Raw genomic sequence first — 16,069 nt, 5'->3', positions numbered from 1 at the left:
TTACTTATCCAAACTGGAATGGTTTAGAAGCTGAAGCAAAGCAATATAAATAACGCCAACAATACAATAAGCATGAGCTGAACCCTATAGGCGAATCCAACATCACCAAATAAGTCCCTAGCCTACCAAAATGTCATCATTGCCCAAGAATCCTGACCCAAAAGAAAATTCCATGACTAATCATTAAATAAATGCCCACTTCTACAGGGATAAATAGACCTCAGTGTTCATGAATATAAGAGCACATTTCTTTCTTTTCCCTCCACCTCCTCTCATCTAATCATCTCTCTAGCCAGAGAGGGCCCTTTTGCACTCTGTTTACCCAGCCCTGCTGCAGCCTGCACCCTGACATTCCTGTGCTCTGGAAAGTTCATCCAAGGGGCTGCAAGCTTTGCAACCTCCCTGCTTTCCGTCAGTGGGCAGTAAGCTGAAATTTTCAAAATTTACGGAGGGTGATAATTGGGTCTAGAATTAGTCTTGTCTGCCATCCAAACCAGGACAGGGATCCAAAGGAAATTTCCAGAGTTCTGACAAGCAGCCTATCTCATACTAGCATGGGGTACTTGTATAAGGCACAAAATGGTCACACCTTAAGTCTATGCTTGTAGTGGTCCATACCCTTGCACAGGTGCTAGTGTAGAGTGAGTGCTCAGTGTGTGTTACAGAATGACCAGGCTGTTTCCTCACCTTCTTCATCTCTGTGGACCAGTGAGGTACACAGTGAAGGTGAATACTGTTCACAGTCATCTATAAGCTGCTTGGACTGAGTTTTTGCTGCCAGCTCTCAGGGCCTGGCTGGCATTCCGTGTCTCCCAAGTACCATCCTAAGCCAACTGGAGCCTCCAACTGACTCTAGGTACCTGGTTTGGGCAGGTGCTGAGCCTTCTGAGTTCTGTTCAGATCAGGAACATTCAACAAATCCTATTGCCTTTCCAGTTTAAGGCTGGTTGCTGAGAACATAGAATTAGAGTCACAGACAACCTTGAAAAGTCATAAATGTACCAAGGCATAGTGATTAATAGTAACAAGTGTGCAGCTGAATAGCCTGGATCTACATCTCTGCTGTACCAACCTATCACCATACTAGTTTTCCATTTGTAAAAGGGAAATAATACGACCCGCTTCCCAGTGTTGTGGTGTGAATTATATCCAGTGATTTAGAACATGCCTAGCACAGAGAAAATGCTTGGGAATCTTAACTATTAGGATTATTGTGTTTGGGTTCCTCTTCCTGGGTGCTCAAGTTGAGCCCATTTCCTTTCATTCTACCTGGTTCCCCCATCTCTCAGAAAATGTCTTTTCTTTGCTCCCTGGCCCACCTCAATGCTGCCTTCTCTAAACCTAAGCAAATCATCATCTAACTATTTACCCAGACAACACTGAGAAAGAACCAAAGTTGAAAGGAGTCTCACTGAGCCTGTGTGCCTGAGAAAAGCTTATTATGTCTTCATATTTCCAGTTCTTCCAGGGACAAAAATGGACATTTCTACTCACTTCTCAAAGATTCTAACATCTGTAAATGGCACCAGGATGAATCTTTCTCTAATTTTTAACAATTACTTTTCTTCTCTACTCATCTTAAATTCTCCACCAAATACTATACCTTCTTAACTAGTATTGATTGGTTATGACATATTTATGGTTATGACATGTTTAAGCAAATACATTATTTTCTTTGTGCTTCCTAAGGACTCTTCAATATATTTGTGAAGGCCAATTAAGAGAAAAGAGAATGGATTTTTTTTTTTTTGGCCAGTCCTGGGTCTTGGACTCAGGGACTGAGCACTGTCCCTGGCTTCTTTTGGCTCAAGGTTAGCGCTCTACCTGTTGAGCCAAAGTGTACCACTTCCGGTCTTTTCTGTGTATGTGGTACTGAGAAATTGAACCCAGGGCTTTGTGCTTGCTAGGCAAGCACTCTACCGCTAAACCACATTCCCAGCTCAAGAGAATGGATTTTTAATTAGACTCACTTAATTCTAAATTTCTACAACTTGGGGCTAGAGTAGAACATTTACCTAGTCTGTGCCAGGCCCTGGGTTTGATCCCCAGCATTGCAAATAATAATAACAATAATTTTAAAATATAATAGATAATAATGTAATGTAATAAGATAGGACTGACTGATAGCTGTAATAGTTCTAAACTATTAAATGAATTTCTACAACTTGATAGTTCATAGCCTCCAATGTCAACTCATTCCAATTTATAACCTCAACAGTTCAATTCAGTAACTTTATGTTGTTGCTATATCATACCTGCCCCAGCCAAGTTCCAGGCAGTACTTTCTGAATCATGTTCAGTGGTTAATTTTGGTCAACACTCTAAGCTAGTAACAACACCAATAAAAAAATAAACCCCACTTTTCCATCAATGTGGTCATTTTATTAAGGAAAAATTACCCTGCCAACTCACCTTATTCAATCCTTGGAATAAATCCTTAGAAAGATTTTCTTCTGCTAGACGAGTTAGAACCTTAAGACATCATGGTAAGCTATTGTGCCCTGGAGCTCTCTGCTTCCAGGATGACTTGAATAAATACACCTTTGCTTGGTTTCTTTTTGCTGAAGACTTCTGCTGCTTTGGAACCACTGCTCAGCTGCCTTGTCTGCTCCCAGTACACACTTACCTTCTTCCTTCCAATGCTGTCCACAGTCCTCACACTGATTGCCAAGCATCAATCCTGGAAGGAGCATGAGAGACCAACCAATCGAATCCCTCATTTTACAAACTCAGGAGCCTACAAAGAGGCAGCCACTTGGCCAAGGTTACACAGCTCATTAATTCAAAAGCTAGGAATAGAATTGCCAAGCTGGAGATTCATCTCTCTGAGGTGTCATTCTTCCAACCGGTTCTTTTGCTGTCTGCCCTATTTGGATTTCATACACTCAACACACAGTCCACACCCTCCTGGGATGGGCCAGCAGCCAGTGAGGCTCACCTGGAGTGAACTAACCCAGCTCCGCCAGCCTGGGCTTCTTTACCTGCAGAGGAACGAGTGTCATGTGGCTCTCTTGGGAACATAAACAGTGCATATAGATGCACTTGGTGTTCAAGTGTATCCATCACTGTATGTCTGCCAAATCCATAATGCTACCACACAAGCAGAGTGTTCGTAACCTCCAAGAATTTTAATGTTTCCCCCCCCCACTACAATTTCAGGCTACCTTACCACAAGAGCTTTGGTTCTACCCTCTAATATCAACTCATTTAACAGCAAATATTTACTTAGGAGACCAGAAGTTCTTACAAGGCACTTGTTAGCTTCTGGGATATGAAACTGAGAAGACAAGAGTCTTATCATTGCTCAGTGGAGACAGACACATAGAAAATGGGGAGATGTTATGCTAGTGTTCAGAACAGAAGTAAACACGGGTCTTCTAGACACAGCAGCTAAGCCAGAACAGGAGGTGTAGTGGAAACTTTTTCAAAGATTTTTCTATTGACAGAGGTTGAAGGTCCTGGCAAAGATAGCAAAGAGAATCTCATATGCTCTTCATCCAAGTATCTTCAGCAAGAACATTCTATCTACCTGATTTATTTTGAGGTACTGGGAATTGAACTCCAGACCTCTTACTTGCTAGGAAAGAGTCCTACCACTTCAGTTTACTACTAAACGCCATTGCTTTTAGTTTCTTTTTCAGCAGGTTCTTGTGTGCTAACTTTGCCTAGCTGGCTTTGAACTGAGATCTTCTTGTTTCTGCCTCCCAAGAAGCTAGGACTATGGGTGTGAACCCATGTGCTAGAATAAACATCCTATATTAAGAAAACAAACTGTTACATTTTAAAAGTTTATACTAGCTGGACACAGGTAGTTCAAGCCTATTATCCTAGCGACTCAGGAGGCTGAGATTTAAGGATCAAGGTTCAAAGCCAGTCTGGGCAGGAAAGTCCATGAGACTTTCACCTCTAATAAACTACCCAAAATAAAGAGCCGCAAGTAGAGTTGTGGCTCATGTGGTAGAGCCCTAGCCTTGAGCAAAAGAAACTCATAGAGAGTACCCAGGTGCTGAGTTCAAGCCCTATGACAAGCACACAAAGTAAATAAAAAGTCAACACTTGCTCATTGCTATTATTAGAGGAAAAGAGACATTTTGACATCTAAGGTGATTCCTACTGACACTAGGAGTCAGACAGATGAAGTAATGGGTAAAGAAATTTTAATCAGAAGAAATTATGTACAAAGACCCAGAGCAAAGTGTTGGTGAGTTCAGGGAACAGGGAGTCATTTAACATGCAGAAATAGGGATGGGGGATTGGGTGGGGAAAGAGTGATAGATGGTGAAGAATTGGCACTAGACTAAGAAAGAAAAGTGGAAAGCAATGATGTCAGTGAGGAAGCTGGAGATCTGATCAATACGAGGTATTCTAAACAGGGCTGAAGCATCTGTACATTTTTCTGAGAGGAAGAGAAAAATTAACTTTATACAGGATACTGACACTACAAAAGTTATATTTAGAAATAACACTCTGATTGCAAAATATTAAAGGCAGTCTTGCAGAGAGAAGAAAGATCAATCAGTGGATATCCTGACAAAATGTTGTAGCAAGATGATAGATAAAATATAATGATTTTTAGAGAAATCTAAAGGACAGAATTAGGCAGATGCCAGTGGCTCACGCCTACAAGCCCAGCTACACAAAAGGCTGAGATTCGACCATTACAGCTTGAAGCCAGCCTGAGCAGACAAATCCACAAGACTCTATGTCCAGGCAACCAGAAAATACCAGAATTGGAGTCGTGGCTGAAGTGGTAGAGGGCCAGTCATGAGCTCAAGCCCCTGTGTAGGAGGAGGAGGAGGAGGAGGAGGAGGAGGAGGAGGAGGAGGAGGAGGAGGAGGAGGAGGAGGACGAGGACGAGGAGGAGGAGGAGGAGGAGGAGGACGACGACGACGAGGAGGAGGCCCAGGATTAGTTGGTCATGCCTGTAATCCTTGCTACTCAGAAGACTGAGAATCACAGTTTGAAGCCAACCTGAGCAGAAAGGTTCACAAACTCTTATCTCCAATTAGTTACCAAAAAGCTGCAAGTGGAGCTGTGACTCAAGTGTTGGAGTGCCATTCTTGAGCAACAAAACCAAAGGAAAAAGCCTGAGTTCAAGCCCTATGACAGGCACACAAAAAAAGAAAGAAACCACATCTAACTAAAATGAGACACACGGGGGCTGGGGATATGGCCTAGTGGCAAGAGTGCTTGCCTCGTATACATGAGGCCCTGGGTTCGATTCCCCAGCACCACATATACAGAAAACGGCCAGAAGTGGTGCCTGTGGCTCAAGTGGCAGAGTGCTAGCCTTGAGCAAGAAGAAGCCAGGGACAGTGCTCAGGCCCTGAGTCCAAGCCCCAGGACTGGCCAAAAAAAATTTAAAAAATAAATAAAATGAGACATGAGTGATAAAAAAAACCAACACAAAATACTTGTTTCATTTAACAGGAAGGGGAACACCTGACCCATGGGCAGTAATTTCTGGAAATAAGTTATAATAAGTTATCCCACCAGCTAAGTGAGGATTCTGGTGAGGATCTGCCACAGAGCAATGCCTTTTAGAGTCCAAGGATCCTTTCCCTATTCTCTCCTTTGTTTGATTCATTTTGTGTCCTAAGTGGGCTTCAAAGTCAAGTTTATTTTGGTAATTACATGTCATATTCTTGTCCTAAAGGTATGAGGAAGGACATTTGTGCACCAGATAATAACACCATCCAGATTAACTAATCATGATGGGTGTGGAAGTGTGGAAAGAAGGGCTGCCCTCAGCCAGCTAATGAGTACTAACCACACTTTATCATGTCTCTCTTAAACTGGAGATGCGCAGCACCTCATTTTCCCATCCTTATGTTTGAGAGAGAGAGAGAGAGAGAGAGAGAGAGAGAGAGAGAGAGAGAGAGAGAGAGAGAGAGAGAGAAAGAGGTATATGTGCTGGTCCTGGGGCTTTAACTCAGGATCTGGGTACTATCCCTGAGCTTTGTGCTCAAGGGTAGCATTCTACCACTTGGGACACAGCTCTACTTCTGACTTTTTAATAGCCAATTGAAGGTAAAAGTTTTACAGAATTTCCTGCCCAGGTTAGATTTGAACTATAATCCTCAGATCTCAGCCTCCTGAGTAGCAAGAGTCACCTGTGTCCTGCTTGAGGGGAGATTTATGAGAATATTCGCTGTTAAAGTATCAAAAGCAGTAAGGTATGAGGGGGGAAGGTAAAGACAGGATTGCTGAACTGAGAGCCCAGAGATCAACCCTAGTTATGGGTTACTTTGTTTTGAACTAGCTTCCCTCCCAGCCTCAGTTTCCCCATCTGTTAAGTGTTAGGATTGAACTGTTCAATACACAAAGTCTACCTCTTTCTGTAAATTAGAAAGCACAAAGTTCCTATTGTTTTATGGAATTTATTTCTCAATCATGAATCATTAATCTCTAACCATGCAAATACAAATTCCTCCCCAGTGACAGAAACTAAAACACTGAATTCTCTTGTGGGCAGGTTGCACATTCTGAATGTTTGCATACAGTACTATCTGGAAGTTCAGGCAAAGGAAATGATTCTGAAATCCCTTCTGGGATCTAAATGGAACACAAAACAGGCTATGACCTCAGCTGCTATTTCCTCTTGTGATCAGACCAAATAATACAAATATCAATATTAAATTATGCGTGTACACTTAAAAATTGCCTTTCATGCCAAATAACAGTAAATCCTCTGCCACTAGCCTTTACTTCAAAAGAGAACAGGAAAGAAAAGCACAGAATTATGGTATTTGGGAATTATAGGGGACTTTAAAGAGTAAATCAAACGTGTCATCATCCCAAGGAAGAAAAAAAAATAGCTGGGGCGGGGGGTCGGGAATCTAAGATGTGAAGTGGTTTAATCCAATGTTGACTTTCTAAAGAATATTTTTCTTATGCCAGGAGTGTCTGGCTCACATCTGTAATCCTAAACTGTTCAGAAGACTGAGATCTGAGTATCGCAGGTCAAAGCTAGACTGTGCAGGAAAGTCTGAGAGATTCTTATCCCCAATTATCCACAAACAACAACAACAACAACAACAAAAAAAAACCAGAAATGGAGCTGTGGCTCAAGTGGTAGTGTACTAGCCTTGAGCAAAATAGCTCAGGGAAACCTTTTCCTGATTTGCTCACCTAAACCCACTCTAATTAGACAATACCACCACTGATGCCAAATAAGTAAACAAACACCTTTTTAAAAAGGAACTTAATCTGTTTTAATGAATTTCCTCTATTGCAATTAGAGGAGCCACACAGGGGAAGACAAAGAATCCTGAAAGAACAAAACAGCTGCTCCATATTTCTATCACCTCCCTCTGTCACTAAAAGCAGACAAGCCAGTCATTTGCCATATCATCTACCAAGTAAGCAGTTGCTGCTTTTCTTTGGTTTCGTTGTGATCAATAAAACTCAGATGTTAAAATCTGTTTATTATTGGCTATTTTTCCCCTTCTTTGGTTTTCTATGAAGCCAGCCAAGCTTTTCAAAAGCATCTCAATAAAGAACAAATATGTGAACTGCTCTCTTAAACTAGGTCAACACTGGGGGGTGGGAGGTTCTAAATTATTGGAATCATAGAACCAGAACTCATTTCTTCCCAGTCTGTTTTGGGAAGAGTGGATGGGATGAGATCTGCCTCACTGCTGCATTCTGCCTGCCACTGAAAACCCACATGGACTGGATCTTTTCATAGTTGGCCATAGTTGACTACCTAGATATTCATCCTAGGTGATACAATTAGAATGGTTAAACAGATGATTAAAAAAAAACTGGAGAGACTTTCAAGGGTATCTAATTGTATGTGCTCCCTTTACAATAAAAGTGAAGGTGTAATAAAAGAGAAATGTGTCCCTTGTCACATCAACAAGGACTAGTGATTTCAGAGTTAGGCGTTCCAGCTCCAGTCTCCAGGTTCTTTTCCATGGACCATGCAGCTTTCTAACACCCATGTAGATTTCCTGAATATACACAGGGTTGAGCCACTCCCACTCCAGAACAGTCTCTGCTATTCCATCCCATGAATTATAGATGCAAGAGGTTATTAAAGCTTGAATAAGGAGATGAGTTCTTTTTCTCACCCCAGTGTGTTGTCCTCTGCCGATCAGAAAGATGGGTGGCAATGCTTACAATAATCAGTTGTTAGGGCTGGGAATATGGCCTAGTGGCAAGAGTGCTTGCCTTGTATACATGAAGCCCTGGGTTCAATTCCTCAGCACCACATATGCAGAAAATGGTCAGAAGTGGTGCTATGGCTCAAGTGGCAGAGTGCTAGCCTTGAGCAAAAAGAAGTCAGGGACAGTGCTCAGGCCCTGAGTTCAAGGCCCAGGACTGGCCCCCCCACAAAAAAGAAAAAAAATCAGCTGTTCACATGGTAAATTCATTTTTGCCATGCACTGTGCCATCAAGAAGGAACATTCTGGTATTGAATTATATAAGCAACTCAGTCATCTGATTCATGTCTGAGAATTATATATGGCCATTCATAATTTGCCATAGCAACAGCCTATTAACAATGTTTTAATGATTGTGACAGAAAATCTGAGAGCCTTAAACTCCTACCTTCTGATTCAGGAATATCCATCCATGAAAATATAACCTATTAAAGATGATCAGTGAAGCAATCAGTTGCAGGCAAAAGAGAATTCACCTTGATTATATGTATCTGCATTAGAACTCTATCTCTAAATATTTACTAATGGAAGGACTTTAGACAGTACACTTGATTTCTGAACCTTCTACTTCTCACCTTGAACATACTGATTGGGTTTGAAGTTACCCATGCTATACTACTAGACCTATATTATAATTTACAAGGATCAATTAACTCCACAAATGAGAAATAATAAATACGGAAAATGTTTAAAACTCTTGTCTCTGGTGTTTCACAGGTCTAACCAAGTATAAAACTATGCTGCCATTTAGTAGTTTGTGGTCTTGGGCAAGTTTCTCTGTGTGTGTGTGTGTGTGTGTGTGTGTGTGCATGTGTGTGTGCACATGCGTGCACGTGCCAATACTTGGGCTTGAACTCAGGGCCCAGGCACTGTCTCCTAGCTTTTTTTGCTCAAGACTGGTGCTCTACCACTTGAGCCATGGCTTCACTTCTGGTCTTTTGGTGGCTAATTGAAAATAAAAGTCCCACAGATTTTCCTGCCTAGGTTGGTTTTGAGTCATGATTCTCTTAGCCTCCTGAGTAGCTAGGACTATATAGGTGTGAGACATCAGCACTTGGTAATCTTTGCCTTTTGTTTTACTGTATAATGGCAATTTCTAAATATTCTTAATAATCAAAAAGAATAATTAAGTAAAATAATATATCATGCTGGGGATGTGGCTCAGTAGTAGAACACTTTTCTACAACATGTGAGGCCCAAGGTTCAATCCCTATCACCCCAAAACTAAATACATAAAACACTTAAGTTGTTTTAAAAATATTTTGCCGCTTCATCTACCTGCCTCACCTAAAACATTTTTTTGTAATTTATTCATTAGTTAAACACAAAATTTTTGACAAGGTGTTGTGCAAAAAGGGTACAATTGCATAGTAGGGCAGTGTGTACATTTCTTGTGATATCTTACACCCTGTTTTTCTTTCCCTTCCCTAGGTCAGGTAGACATATATACAATACACAATGTACTAAGAACATATACAGTAGCCACGTGGCCTACGCCCAATAAAATTCGCCTAGGGCTTTAAATGTAATGTCAACATTAGACAATATGTCGACAGTAGTCTTATATAAACGTACATACATAGCTTTTGAGCTATTGTATTCCACTGAGAGGTCAATTTTTGACCTTTATATGTTGAGTAGTTGTTTGGTTTTAGTTACATAATGTTGGGTCGCTGACCCAATCCTGTGGGAAATACCATTGACAAGCAGTTTTTGGTTTCACAGACCTGGTCTCTACTGTCTCTTCGTCACCCCATCTTAACAGTCATATATCAGGGAGATCATGCCCCTTTGTTTTCTTTGCTCTAGGCTTGTCTCGCTCAACATTATTTGTTCGAGTTCTGACCATTTCCCTGCAAATAACAATATTTCACCATTCCTAATCGCTATGTAGTATTCCATTGTGTATAGGTACCATATTTTTTGGATTCATTCATCTGTGGAGGGGCATCTGGGTTGTTTCCATATTTTGGCTATTGTGAATTGTGCAGTGATAAACATGGAAGTGCAAATGTCTTTTTGATATCTTGGGACCTGCTTTTCAAGATAGATGCCTAGGAGGTATGGCTGGGTCATAGGGTAGGTCTATATTGAGCTTTTTGAGAACCCTCCATACTGTTCTCCAAAGTGGTTGTACTAATTTGCACTCCCACCAACAACGGAGAAGGGTTCCTCTTTCCCTGCACCCCTCCAGCATTTGTTGTTGCCTGAGTTCAGAGTATAGGCCATTCTAACTGGAGTGAGGTGGCATCTCAGGGTTGTTTTTATTTGCATTTCCTTTACTACCATCACCTAAAACATTTTAAAGCACATTTGGGTAAGTCACTGTTTTAAAGACGTCTGTATCTCAGTTTTCTAATCTAGGAAATGATGGTTTTAATATACAAATAAGAATTATGTTGAGTAGCAAACCAGTTTTACCTATTACTATTTTTGATGGTACTTACATCCACACTTTCCCCTCCCTCAAAAAAACAACAACAACCAAATAACAACCCCCACACCTAAAACAATCTGGCACTCCCAGCTCAAGACCCAGGATATTAATGAAACAGTCTACAGCTAGCTCAAGCAGTGGAGCACCAGCCTAGTCCCCGCCCAGCAACCCAGAAGACCTGAGTGTTTTTTTGTTTTGTTTTGTTTTGCCTTTTTGCCATACTGAGTTCAGTTCAGTATGGCAAAAAAAAAAGGAAGGAAGGAAGGAAGGAAGGAAGGAAGGAAGGAAGGAAGGAAGGAAGGAAGGAAGGAAGGAAGGAAGGAAGGAAGGAAGGAAGGAAGGAAGGAAGGAAGGAAGGAAGGAAGGTAGGAAGGAAGGAAGGAAGGAAGGAAGGAAGGAAGGAAGGAAGGAAAGAAGGGAGGGAGGGAGGGAGGGAGGGAGGGAGGAAGGGAGGGAAGGAAGGGCGGGAGGGGGAGGAGGAGGGAAAGGGGAAGGGAGAGGGAGAGAGGGAGAGGGAGGGAGAGGGAGAGAGAGGAGAAGAAAAGAAAAAAAAGAAAAGAAGAGAAAAGAAAAGGAAAGAAAAGAAAAGAAAAGTCCCAGAGGCGCAGAGGCTGCCTGGCTAAGGTTGCTAGCGCCCCCTTTAGGCCACCCTTCCTCAGGCCGCCCTTGTTCGGACGCGTTCGGTTCGGTGAGGATCGTCCCTCGCGAGTTCCCGTAGCCGCATGGGTAAGCGAGGGGCGGGACCGGAAGTGGTGTTGGGTCCAATTCCGGGTGCGGAGCAGCCACCACGGAGGAGAGGTAATTGCTGCGTCTCTGAGGCGGCCGACCAGAGTCGCGATGTTCCGGATCGAGGGTCTCGCGCCAAAGCTGGACCCGGAGGAGATGAAACGGAAGATGCGCGAGGACGTGCTCTCGTCCATACGGAACTTCCTCATCTACGTGGCCCTGCTGCGAGTCAGTGAGTGTCGTCCGGCCTGGGAGCGGGAGACCCTCTAGCCCGCCACGCGCGTCCGCCTCCGGTCCCGGCCGGACGCCCGCAGCCCGGAGGAAGGCGCTGTGCAGGGGTGGAGATAGGGAACGTGCAGCCTCAAGGAGGGTGGTGAGCAGTCGGGGGTTCGCGGGCACCCCGCGGGCGGCGAGATGCGGCGTTATGTTTGGCTGCCGCCCCGGGTGAGGGTGCCACGTGCTCGTGGTGGTCGGGCCCTCGCGACTCTTCACTCCGGCTAGTCATTTCTAAAGCGCATTCGAGTTCAAGGAGCTTTTGGTATCATCTGCAGAACATCGCCGCCCTCGTTTCGCAGACGTGAGACATAAATAGGTTCAGAGTAGAGAAAGGCCTGGCCCAAGGTCATTTAGCTGTTAGTGAATGACATAGAATTCCAAGCTTTAACCCAGTGCCCAGCCTCCTTTCCTCTGTGGTGACCTTCGAAATTCAAGTTTTTGCTTCCTTTTTGTTCATTTGTACAGAGTAACATCGTTGCACCCCCACCCTTCCAGGAATGAGAAGGAAAAGAGTCTGTGAATATAAGATTCTCCTCCTCCTCTTCCTCTTCTTCCTTTCTTCTGTACTGGGCTTTGAACTCAAGACCTTACCCTCTTGCTTGGCTTTTTTCCACTCAAGGCTGGCACTCCACCACTTGAGCCACACCTCCACTTGCAGCCCTTTTCTAGTTAATGGGAAATATTGGACATAAAGAGTCTTGAATTTGCCTTCCCAGGCTGGTTTAGAACCGAACCTGACTATCTTTCAGAACACACACACAAATGCTAGTCACACTGTAAACATGTTAACTCATTTAATCGTCACTATGCAGAAATCAAATAGCTTGTTTCTTATAGGGCAACGCTTACCAGTCAGTATTTGCATTTTTATCCTTATATATACACACCAAAGAAAAGAAAAAAATGCTATTCTCTGGCCCTGGTCATTAACAGTGTAAGGCGGGGGGCATTTAATCCTTAATCATTGTCAGTTATTTCTCTTCCCCTCCTTGGGATCCTTTACTATCAGAAAAGCTGTCAGAGCTTAATGCAAATAATTTACCTAACCTAGTTGGGCATGGTAATAAATGCCTGTAAATCCCACTCATGAAAAGACTGATGCAGGACAATCCTAATTTCAAGGCTAGCCTAGACTACACAGTAAGGGCTTAAGATTTTTTATATCCACTTTGCAAATGAGAAATGCACAGGATTTAAGAGCTGGAAGCAGTTTGTCTCAGAATGATTTGCCCCTTCTCATTCTAAGTCCGGTATCCTTCTAATTACTCCATCATATTCTGTTGGCTGGTCTGCATGGAGATTTGGGAATGGTTCTGGTGTTTCAAGGCCATGCCCTGATCATGCTGTAGAAGACATGGGTTGGATCTAAATTAGAGCTCCCTGAGGCTGACATCTGTCTTCTGAAGGTGCTTTCCTTGTGTACTCAGTCACTGTATTGCTCTGCTTCCCCAGAAGAGAGTGCTGGTGGGTCTGAAAAACAACCAAATCGTCTTGCTCATTAAGAAGGTTTTAATTCTCAGTTTTACCTTTTTTCTCCTCTCACCAAACTGCCAGTAAATTAGCTGGGTTGTTGGTTTGTTTTTTTGTTGTTATTTTTTGGTCTGCCTTTGCTGCTGTGGCTTTGTTGCTGAGGCTTGAACTCAGGGCCTTGTGCTTGTCGGGCAGGCTATGCCACTTGAGCCACACATCTCAACCCTGTTTCTTTTAGTTTGCTCTCAGATATGGTCTATCATTTTTGCCCTAGGTTTGAGACTTCATTCTTCCTACTACTGCCTCCAGCATAGCTGAAAGCTGTTTTGTTTTGCTGTGTTGTACAGGCAGAGGATGACGACCATTTGAAGTTGTTTTTAAAAAACTGAGTTAAACCGGGCTGGGAATATGGTCTAGTGACAAGAGTGCTTGCCTCCTACACATGAAGCCCTGAATTCGATTCCCAAGCACCACATATATAGAAAATGGCCAGAAGTGGCGCTGTGGCTCAAGTGGCAGAGTACTAGCCTTGAGCAAAAAGAAGCCAGGGACAGTGCTCAGGCCCTGAGTCCAAGGCCCAGGAATGGCAAAAAACAAAATAAAAAAAAAAACCAAAACTGAGTTAAACCTGTAAGAACCCCCTCCCATCCTCTCCCCCACCCCCGGTGTTAGGACTGAAAACTAATATTGTGTTTTTCTTTCAGCTCCATTTATCTTAAAGAAATTGGACAGCATATGAAGACTGGCTCTCAACTGTGACTGCATGATTTGAAGAAGCCGACTACAGTTTGTCCTCCTGTCTGCAAATGAATAAGCTCAGAAAGGTGTAAGACTCAGATTGAATGGACATAAAAATTCTTCTTGTTCAGAACAAGTTGACTGTGGTAACTGACCTTCATAGTTAAAATATAAAATTATTTGGAAAGTTTGAAATGTCTTGTGGTCATCGTGTGCCCTTAGGCCTGAAGTAATTTGGCTTCTGAGAGTGTTGGTGTAATGATAACATCAAACTCCACTTTCTAGCAAGTGTTAATTATAAGAGGATTATGTCTGAAATAGCAGTCTGGTCAGTCATTTCTGTTTACATTTCTGGGTCCAGAGTATATCTGTGAAGCATCTTCTACAATTAGTTACATTTTATGGAAATCAGCAAACAACCACGGTGACCTTTAAGCACAGGCCCTTCAGTCTTTATTTTGAATAAACATACCAATTGAGAAAACCTGGATTTTTATTTCTTTTCTTGCTTTTTGCTGAAAACCAACACTCCCAATCCAAAGTATGACTATTGTAATGCTGTGATTATCACAGTATTAGTTGTAGTTGCTCTTGTTTTGGATATGAGGATTTGCTCCTGATAAAGTGGTCTTGTGTTTTATTGGCAAGCAGTCTTCATGAAAGGCAGTATTTTTGGTGAGTGCATGTAATATCAAAGAAAAAGTGCTGTGTTTTTAAGTCAAATAGTTTTTGGAACAAATATATTTGTTAGCAGAAAAGGGTAATCTTTCCCCAGAGGCAATTACATTCACATCATTTTAGCAATGTGATATTACTGTTAGTTGATGATTGTTTTAGGTATTGCTTAATTCTCCTTGGTTTATCAGGGCTTAGGCTTTTGGTGTGTCTCTCTCTCTCTCTCTCTCTCTCTCTCTCTCTCTCTCTCTCTCTCTCTCTCTCTCTCTCTCTCTCTCTCTCTCGCACATAGTTCTTGTTATTTCTTTTCCAGTACAGTGTACTGTGATTTTGATTAGACCAGAATCGTCAGTATTCTTGCTGTTTATTTTCTTTTCCCACATACCTTTTTGGGTTTTGTAGGCTTTTTCTGAGGACTTGCCACTAAACTTTTTTTTTTACCACTCAAATGTTTTAACACTATAAAGTGCACATTGTTCAGTTTCATTGGGTATTCTCTTTCATCTTCCTTAGTCTTTCCTGGAACCTTCTGGCCCTGCCCAGTTTAAGAGCTGAAACCTGGGATTCCTTTCTGGGCTGTCCATGGTGGATCTCATTGCCTCTTATCTCTTAGTATACTCCCTTGTTTTGAGGGGGCCCTTTTTTCCAGCACACTTCTGGGAAAGATAGCATAGGAGACAAATTTTAAGACCTTTCTGATCTAAAAATGGCCATTTTTGTTTTCTAATTGATCATGTGCTGAATAAAGACTTTAGGTTGAATAGGTTTAGGCTTCAGAATTTTAGGACACCGTATCATTGCTTTTAGTGTTGCTGCTGAGAAATCTGAAGCCATTCTAATTCTTAATCCTGTGGGACCCACATTTTTTTTTCTTTCTGAGAAGGATCTTCCCCCCACCCCCAGTTTTCTTACTGATCAGGATGGCATACTTTGCTGTATGTTTATTTTAATTCACTCTGCTGGACACTTGTTAAATCTGTTTAAGCTTAAGAGATATGTTCTTTAGTTCCCAGAAATTTGATAAACTTCTATGGATGAGTTCTCCTATTTTTTCCTTTTCTCTCTATAGAGTAATACAACTTTTGATGTTCCTTTTTTCTCCATAATCTATTTTATCTGTAATTACTATGGTCAGTTTTTACATGCTTCCCTTAGGTATGGTATCTGGTTATCCTTGCTTATCTGCTCCTATTATTTTAAAAAAGGGTCTAAAACATAGAGGCTATGAATGGGCAGCACTTGTTGTTTTTGGGCTTTGCTGAAAGTTAATCTACTGAGCCATTTAAGTGGTAAAATATCATTGTCCATATCTTTAAACATTTCCTATTGAGCTGGTAATTCCTCAGTGAAGACTTCAGTCTCCTAAGTGAAGAATGAAGGCCTTACTTCAAAATATTGTAAGGAGTGAATGGGAAAATGAAAGTAAAGTTAGCACTGCTGCTTGACTCCCAGAATGCTGGCAAATGAGGGAAGAGGGTTTTCATTGCTATCTAGAGAGGCCTTTGTGTGTGTTTCAGTATTCACTGTTCACTGAGTCTGCATTTTTTTTTACCCAGTCATGGAGCTAGGCACTGTCCCT

At 42.1% G+C, this 16,069-nt stretch overlaps 1 protein-coding gene across 1 annotated transcript; it reads left to right on the top strand.

Annotated features, from left to right (window-relative positions):
* Positions 1–11,372: 11,372 nt before the first annotated feature.
* Positions 11,373–14,299, top strand: Tomm5 (translocase of outer mitochondrial membrane 5). Its single transcript, XM_048337145.1, has 2 exons — positions 11,373–11,563; positions 13,782–14,299. Exons 1-2 carry the CDS (start codon positions 11,443–11,445, stop codon positions 13,814–13,816), a joined length of 156 nt encoding a protein of 51 aa, XP_048193102.1. The 5' UTR covers positions 11,373–11,442; the 3' UTR covers positions 13,817–14,299.
* The last annotated feature ends 1,770 nt before the right edge of the window (positions 14,300–16,069 follow it).

This window comes from Perognathus longimembris, chromosome 1, assembly GCF_023159225.1.
Source record: "Perognathus longimembris pacificus isolate PPM17 chromosome 1, ASM2315922v1, whole genome shotgun sequence".
Lineage (NCBI taxonomy): Eukaryota > Metazoa > Chordata > Mammalia > Rodentia > Heteromyidae > Perognathus > Perognathus longimembris.
This window is presented reverse-complemented; position numbering and strand designations above follow the sequence as displayed.